The 8945-nt window shown below is 42.2% G+C and overlaps 1 protein-coding gene and 1 long non-coding RNA gene across 2 annotated transcripts; one reads left to right on the forward strand and one right to left on the reverse strand.

The window, feature by feature from the left end:
• The first annotated feature begins 2293 nt into the window (after positions 1-2293).
• LOC124707533 (solute carrier family 35 member F2-like) lies at positions 2294-8528 on the forward strand. The gene is made up of 11 exons (XM_047239195.1): positions 2294-2502; positions 6113-6207; positions 6294-6351; positions 6453-6647; positions 6947-7026; positions 7117-7199; positions 7398-7449; positions 7556-7624; positions 7825-7911; positions 7992-8056; positions 8143-8528. Exons 1-11 carry the CDS (start codon positions 2391-2393, stop codon positions 8282-8284), a joined length of 1038 nt encoding a protein of 345 aa, XP_047095151.1. The 5' UTR covers positions 2294-2390; the 3' UTR covers positions 8285-8528.
• On the reverse strand, positions 4017-5368 carry LOC124707536. The gene is made up of 2 exons (XR_007004905.1): positions 4907-5368; positions 4017-4822 (listed from the first exon to the last, which is right to left on the reverse strand). It is a non-coding gene; the product is annotated as an uncharacterized LOC124707536 (long non-coding RNA).
• Positions 8529-8945: the final 417 nt, after the last annotated feature.

Here is an 8945-nt window from a genome sequence, read left to right on the forward strand (position 1 = left end):
GTCTGAATGTCTAAATTTGGATGTATCTACATACTAGATATTGTTTAGATACATTTAAATTTTAATAAATCTCAGATAATTTTGGTGGGACGGAAGGGTATTGTGCATCATTCGATTAGACATCTCTTCGAGAACACATGGTACCAGTTTCTCCAAAACAAAAGAGTTCTTGCAGTGCCACCCATAGAAATCTCAACTGAGCCAAATGCCCAGGCTACAAGCGAAAACTAAACACAGACATAATTCGTATTGGTGTTTTGGCTTTATGTTGGTCAATTTGGAATTGCAGAAATGATATTGTTTTTAACAAAAATGACTCTACTAATTTTTTGCAGGTTATTCACACTATGATCCACTGGATCCAGCTTTGGTGTTTCTTGCTCCCGGAGGATCAGCAGGAATGCATGGTTTCTGGATGCAACCGCCTTCGTATGGTTGCCCAGGATATTTTCTACCATGCTACTAGGCGGCATGTTAAGAGATTACATGATGCTTAAATTGCTTAGTAGTCTTTTATTTTTTCGATGGTTGATTTTTGTATCGACCCTTGTTGATCCATGAGTTGAGTTGTAAACTTTGAATATTTATTTATTTAATAAAAAGCTGTGTGCATCAACTGATGCAGAGGCCGGGGTACACCCTATTTCGAGAAAAAAAAATACATCAAGAAACCGCGCATAGCAAAACGCCCATGATTCAGCTAATTTTGTTTCATAAATGGTCCACAGCTGTGCCAACATGTGTAATTTCCTACCAGCAACCTACCAGCAGACTCCATCAGGTCCCCCCTTTCCGTGCTACCTTCAAATCCACATGTCCATTACCGCAGGTTTAAATAAACAATCGCCGATCTCAAAAAAAAAAAAATTACCAACTGCATAGAGCAAAAAAAACAAAAAAACGTGGGGCATGCTGTATTAAGCCATCTACAACATACCAATCAAATGTGTTTGTTTGGATTGCTCCGCAGATAAAAACATGGACGTATTCGTCTTTTAGTTCGTTTGGGCTAGTGTAAACCTAGACAAAAGTTTTATTAGTATTTCAGTTATAGAAACTTAATTTACATAGGAAAAATACATAAAAAGAAAATTCTATTTTTGATAAAACCCTGGCTAGGGTTTGCAAAGGTCGTGCAGTCAACTCATGCTCATCATGACGGCCAGGTCAACGAACATTGTCAAGTCCTAGAGAAATGGACATGGTGATGTTTGAAAAAAAAAGACGCCGGCGCAGGAGCCAGTGCATGCACGGGACACCCCATCCATGGTGATGTTTGATGCGGTGGAGTCTCTGGCGTCGTGGCAAGTCCTCCCACCGTGTCGTGGCAGGTCCTCCTACCGCAAGCGCGGACTCTGCAGCTGCACAGGTCTTGCCACTTGGGGGACCATCCAACCACTATTGGCTCGTAGAAGGCAAAGCGGTTATTCGGTCGCTACCAGACAGACCCGGACGAACGCGGGAGGACACGTGAGGAGTCTGTGACGTGTCACACATCCCCAATCCAAATTTGGGCCTAAAATGAGTCAGTCCACATGTCCCCACCCGTCTATATTGCGCCGCTGAGTCAACTATTTTGTGTCCTCTAGCCCACCTAGACCAGTCCGCTGGGATCTCACCGGTACAGATGCCTTAATTCCACTACCGGCAGTTACAAGAGCAAATCAAAAATTAAAATAGATTCAGGAACTAGAATACTATGAAAACAGATTCAGGAACTAGAGTGGTGTTTTGGCACCGGGAGCAGAGCATATGCTCCCGGTTTTTAAATCTTGTTGTAAATACACTTTTAAAATGTTAAAATAATTGTCACAAAATTTAATGAGTATATCTCGAAATTCTACACGCTCACAAAGTTATTCCACGGAAAACCGACATTTTCAGTGTCATGTGTAAAAAGATGAACTTTGGTGTAAAAAAAGGTTGTCTACGTGACATTTTTGTTTTTGTTTTTCCATACAAGTCACAAAAAATGTCGGTTTTTCGCAAAACTTGATGTGCGCAGATAGAATGTCGATACGTAACAGTGAAAATTTTCGTTCGAAATATTTTTTCCGCTCGCATGTGCCGAATTGAATTCTAGGCCATTATCAAGCGTTGACAGATCAGGTCATGAGTCACGAGCTGTATATTGTATTGCATAGGACAATAGATGCTCATCTTACATCTAACCAATTGAGCGGTGACATGCTGGTCCTCATTTGTTTCTGAAAGGGACATGATACTCTCAACTAACCATAGTTTACTGCACGAGCCCAACTAACTTCGCCTCAGTTTACAGTCACGAAACACATCTGCCAGTCCACTCAGCTGCTCCGGCTTTCCCCTTTCGCCTTCTGCAACTGTATAATCCCATCGAAGGCTTGCGTGCACCTTGGCTCGTCAGACCCATGGAGATCAAGAAGGACGCATGGGGCCTGCTGCTCGTGCTCTTCCTCGGCCAGCTCGTGGCCTTCTCCATGGCCGCCGGCAGCTTCGCCTCCTCCCTCGTCGCTAATCTTGGTACCTATCCTTCTCAATAGCCTAATCCATATGTTCTCAATTATTATTTCATATGACACTTGCTAATCTTTGTACTCAAATTACACATCTTCCGCATTGGCCTAGTTCATACTTCTTCTGTCCATGTGTATAACACCACTTAATCTTCTGTGAAGTTAAATATGTAAGGTTTGACCAAATTTATACAAAAAATATGATACAATACCAAGTCAATATTACTTAATTTATAATGAAATATGTTTCCATAATATATTCATTTGGTATTGTAGATGCTGATGTTTTTTCTATAAACTTAGTTGAACTTAAGTAGTACAAGTTTTACAATGATTGACATTTTTAATAACCGTCTATCCACCCTGATCTAACGGTGTTAAATAGACGGAACCAAACCAACGGAACCAAAAATGTGGGACCGGAACCAAAAAAAAAATTTTCGAACAGCCAAATCATCGGATGAAACTGTGTGAATCTTAAAGCAACAAACGATACGCATCTTGCCAATCTCTCCTGATGAACTCCTGCACGGAGAGGACGTGGTCCGTGAGGGGAGGAGCGGTGGCGGTGTCCTGGTGTGGTAGTTTTGCTCCGGTTCTAGCCGCCGGCTCTAGGCGAGGAGGGAGGTGGGGCGCCGGGGTTGGGGGAATCGGCGGCGTGCCGGGCTCTGGCTGCCGCCACCGGCGCTAGGCGAGAAAGGAGCGGGCGATGAAACCCACCTTGCGCCCAGCCGTCATCATCGACAACAGTACACAACTCTATCCTCCACTTTCACCCGCGTGGGTTGAACGGTAGCTACAGGAAGATGGGATTCGCTGGGAACTTGGAGCCCTTCTTCATAACCCGCCGCTGCCGCCATCAACGACTCCTTCTCCGACCAGACAAGGGCTACCGCCAAGGGGATCTATCTGGCGTAGCACAGCGCGGGCCTCATGGCCGATCACAACTTATTCATCGGTCCCGTTCTAGCAGCACATACAGTTTGAGCTACCCCATTCGCAATGTTCAGATGGGTGCCAATTGTACTGCAGTGCTGAATGCTGATGCTTTGCCACCGCAATGTGTGCGTGTCTTCGTGTGTGATCTTCATTGATTTTTCAGCTGAAAATTGACTGCTCAGGTTGACAACTGGGACACCATGGAGAAGTTTTCGCAGTGGGATACCATTGTCTTTAGTTAGTTAGAGGCCTTGCTTCCGAGTAAGCTTGTACTAGTATTACTGCTCATTGGGATGTATAATTTGAATACGTTGAGATACCAGCAGATGAACGCATAGACACACTCTTGGTTTCCCACTACACTCATTGAGGTGGATGTTTAGCCTAAATTAAAGAAGTCCAGCATTGCAATGGCAAAATTGTTGCATGCCAAGAGAAAACTATATGTGACAGACTTACTGCAATGAATACGGCTCCAACTGACAGTGTGAGAAACTTACTATAATAAATTTCTATCTATAGTTTTCGATGTAGCCGCAGGATATTCAGCTTGGTTTTTTTTCTTATATTTCAGCTAGGCAATTTGAAATACATAGGACCAGGGTAGTATTAAGGCATTCCCAGTAGTTACAAATCGCAATATGGCTCCATAAGAGAGGCACATCAAATCAAAATAGTAGAGCTCACTGCCTATCCTTCATAAGAAAAACAACTAAATGTTACCAGGAAAGGCTACTATTTTCCAATGGATACAAACTTTGGGGAGCAAAAATGGTTACTGGCAACTATAACCAAACTAAATTCTCATGAAAAGCAACACTGCTTGGAGAAACTAAAGTAATACAATAGAGCTGAGCAGTCCTGCGGACAGTGCAGACTTTATACCACATCTTCCTCCTTATGAACGTTAATCTGGCGACATGGCTTGTGCACACCTAATTGCTTCCGCATTTTTCTTATAAACTCGTTCGTGACTAGAAATCTGAATTCACCTCCCTTGAACTTTCTCAGGACTGTTGACCTTGCAAGCTTCCCAAAATCTTCCTTGAAGTTTTTCAAGACTGTTGACCTTGCAAGCTTCCCAAGATCCCCATGTAGCTCGATAGCTTTTATCCCACGGGCCTCCAACTTAAATAAAACATCCTTCAGTGGCTTGGTGTTGTTCATAAATGCAATCACTGTCTGTGCTTCCAGAGCATGATGCATCTCCTTAAGGTGTCAACTTTGTGTTGAGCCTTCGATGTACTAGTTGCTTTACTGAGATATTGGAACGATTCTTGAAAATCAACAGGACCGTATCATTATTATTTCTAGTGGAAGCATTACACTGATGGTAAGACGTTGCTGCCAGTCTGAGAGCTTGCCGCCTGCCGCCTCCACGAAGCCACCTGGGACCCAGCAAAACACGACACAGTCAACAATCGAGACAGACTTAGCTGGGGAGCAGGATCAAGTGCACTGGCGGGGTGTACCTTGGTTGGAAGACCAGAATTCTTTGATTCTACACATGCCTTGAGAGGTTGCTAAGAACTAAGGAAGCAATAAGAACCATGGAATTAGAAGAAACAGAAAACAATGAAGAAAGTTTAGGTCCTTATAAATGGTGACAACCTGTGACAATAAGTTTAGGCTAGCAGGAGAGGTCCTCGGTTCTATGGGGCAACATACGCAGTTTCACTTAAAATTATTCAAACTGAGTGTCCAGAGATCTTGCGTATTTTTGATTGCTTGTTTTGGTCAGAAAAATCAGTATACTGAACCCACAGGTTTCAGTATCGGTATAGTGAGGCATATGTTGACTGGTGTATGCATGTTTTATTGCAGTTTAATTACCTGATAAGTATAAAAATCATTGAATTGCTGCAATTAACAATTACACATATGGTGTGGTAGTGTCAGTATGCACATGCACAAGAGCATTAGAAATCAGTTTCTCATCCAACATCACTTTCTGTAACATGTATATGTGGCTGCTAACTGAACATATGCATGCACATCTCTTACCTGAAAATTTACCTAAGCTCCTGACCCTAGTTCGAATGAATGACTTGCTTAAATGCATGTCTGAATCAGTATACAGATCCGTGAGAGTTAGACTGTAGCTGACTCTCCCGGCGATCCCCGTGACGGAGGTGAGGGGGGCTGCGATGGAGGGGGGGGGGGGTGGGCAGCTGCGACGGAGAGAGGCGGCCGGGGCTCGCCTGCGATGGAGGAGATGGGCCGGCCGGGGCTCGCCTGCGATGGAGGAGATGGGCCGGCTGTGCCGGCTGGTGGCTGCGATGGAGGAGAGGGGGCGGCCGCGGCATCTGGCGGCTGCGACGGACGGAGGGGGCGGCGACGGCGACGGCTGAGTCTGCGATGGAGTGGAGGCGGCGGCTCGCGTGTGCGTTTTGGAGATGAAGCATGATTGATTATTATTTTTTGACTATGATTTCAAGAGTTGACCTTCAAAACGTCTAGTTAAAATTCTTGAAGTATTATAGAAGTTACACACCAATTTAATCAACGGCTACGAAAAAATACATAAGACGGAACCTAGATTTGATTAGACGGAGCTAAAGTTCCGTGCCAACCTTAGGTTTGACATAAGACAAGATTAAGTTAACCTCATATACATGGACGGAGGGAGTATACAAGGAATCATCAGCAGACAGATATAACTTCATATATTTATGCAGGAATTGATGCGCCACTCACACAATCATTCTTCGCATATCTCCTGTTGACCTTAGTTTATGTGCCAATCCTTTTGAGCCGACGACAGAAGCTACGAGTGAGCACAGAGTGTATGAAAATCAGCCATGGGGCTTACCTGATGCGATTTCACACCTCGCTGTTTTGGCCGCTCTTGTCTTGCAGATACCTTGGTATTGGTACTTAGTGCTGGCCTTCGTCGATGTGCAGGGGAACTATCTAGGTGAGTACAGGAAATGCACATTTCAGCGAGATACTAAATGCAATCTTTGCTCCTAGTGATGAACATATAAACATGTTATAATCCTGAAACTTGCATCGCAGTTATCAAGGCATACCAGTACTCATCCATCACCAGCGTAACGTTGTTGGATTGTTGGACTATTGTATGGGTCATTGTACTCACCTGGTACGCACTAGGCACAAGATATTCTTTCTGGCAATTTCTGGGGGCGGGGACCTGCGTGGCAGGGCTAGGTCTTGTGCTCCTTTCAGATGCAAAATCTCCAGATGAGCAAGGTAAGTAGGTAGCTAATTAAGAGTTAAAACAACTAGTTAAATTAGAATGCCAGTTACAAAATCTCAGTGATAAACCAAAGCTAGGCACAGGATGAAGTTCTTGACATTAAGAATTCATGGTAGTACAATAATAGTCTAGGAGATCAATTTTACTGCTGAAAATTGGCAATATGACAGGTAGAGAGTTGCTCAAATGAAGACCTCACTTTATGAACCCTACAAGCTGAAATTGTTTCCCCATTTTTACAGCAGAGATAGATATGTGTTAACGGCTTACAGAAACCTTTCATTTTCTGCAGATCCAAGTAAAATGCCACTTCTAGGGGATACCCTTGTTATTGCTGGGACAGTTTGTTATGCATTTAGCAATGTTGGGCAGGTTGGTTTGTTGGCGATGATATATATCCTGCTACTACCAGTAATATTTTCTCAAAATTCTAATACACGTATCATTTCCTTGAATATGTAGGAATACTGTGTCAAGAAGAATGATCGAGTAGAACTTGTTGCAATGTTTGGACTATTTGGGTTGCTTGTCAGTACAATTCAGATGTATACTCTCCAAAATTCCTTATTAATTACAAACTAGGAAAAAAATAAAACTAGCATGTCCATTGTTATTGCTTTCTATACATTTACTCTGGTTCTTGCATCGTTAAAGTATCAACAGATTTTCTGGAACATGTATATCTTATATATACTCTCCTGGAGCAAATATTCACTTTACCTTTTAACCTGGCAACACATCAGATTTATATTCGAAAGGAAGAGCCTAGAAGCAGCTGCCTGGTCTCCAACAATGGTAGAGATCGATAGTTGTGGTTCAACTCTTCTATCTGCAATACACTTTTCTGAATTTTCTGACATAAAAAATCAATCCTGCTAAGTACTTTTCTATCTTTTTACAGATAAGCTTGTTTGCAGGATTTGCCGTTGCACTATTTGTGTTCTACACCATTACTCCTTTAGTTCTTAAGGTTAAGTTCCCTCCAACATGTTAAACAGAAAATAAGTTACACAAGTAGAAAACAACAAAAATATACTCCAGCAAGTGGTTATGAATTATGTGAATAAATAAGTATAAAGTAAGCTACTTGGGTAATGCTAGCTCATTAGGAAGTATGAGACAGAAGGCCCTTTCGTTTCTCATTTTACAGTCCAACCATCGTTTTTGCAGATGAGTGGATCAACATTGTTTAATCTCTCACTCTTAACATCTGACATGTGGGCAGTCGCCATTCGAGTATTGTTCTATCAAGAACAGGTGACAATTTCTTACCGATCTTTGCAACAGATCATAATATATTGCACTACATGCTCACATGATTTAGGTGAAACCAACAGATAAACTGGCTGTACTATCTAGCATTCACAGTTGTGGCCATTGGATTGATCATCTACTCGCTAAAGTAAGTCTTTCAAGTCTTTCTAGATCCATCATCCATGTCCAGTCCTTGCAGTAACCTAACAGACCTAATTGCTTGTATTTATGAAGTGAAAGTTCTTCTGGCGATGGAACAACTACAAGTACAGAAGCAACACCTCAATATCAACAACTTCCAAGTGAGGATTACTCAACAGAAAGTTGTTCTAATTTGGACAGCCAAGAAAGGAAGCAACAAGTTCACATCTGTTAGGGGAGTCAGTGTACAAAGTTGGCTCCACCTTTTCATTATAGCAATAATCAAATATGCAGAAGAAAATTTGCAAAGTATAGAATCTTGTGCGGTACGCAGAACTGTTATTGGTTCAAAAGAAAGTGTTTTTGTATTAGGATGGTGACCAGAATGTTTCTCATAACAAACAGTCAGGCGAATAGTAAATACTCAGTAAGAAAGGAATCAAAAGGAAATTCTGGACATAGGGCTTGATAATCTCCGCAGCTGGTGTGTTTAAGTACTAGCAAAGTAGTAATACGAAAAAAAAATGAATATAGAAAGAGAAAAATATGAGGTGAGTTTCCAGAGTTAACTTACTATATCTCCTTTGTGAATCGTCAGTTCTCACAGAAAACCAGCATTGACGCCTCCAATGACCATGAGAATATAACATCACCAACCAAGTGAACTGAAAATAAGTTCTACAACAGCGAATTCTGATTTACCATGGGCTTCCGCATCCTTGCAAGTATGGACAGCTGCTCAGAATAAGGAACAAAAATTTCGTGTGGCAAAGAAGCTATGCCACATGCAGAAGGGTTTTTCTTCATTTCACCGAGTGACTTTTTAAAAAATATTTATGCTCTGCAATCGAGTCGACAGGTTGCAGCACTTCACTTGCGCTAATCTGAGATGAGTT

Source organism: Lolium rigidum, chromosome 4 (assembly GCF_022539505.1).
Source record: "Lolium rigidum isolate FL_2022 chromosome 4, APGP_CSIRO_Lrig_0.1, whole genome shotgun sequence".
NCBI lineage: Eukaryota > Viridiplantae > Streptophyta > Magnoliopsida > Poales > Poaceae > Lolium > Lolium rigidum.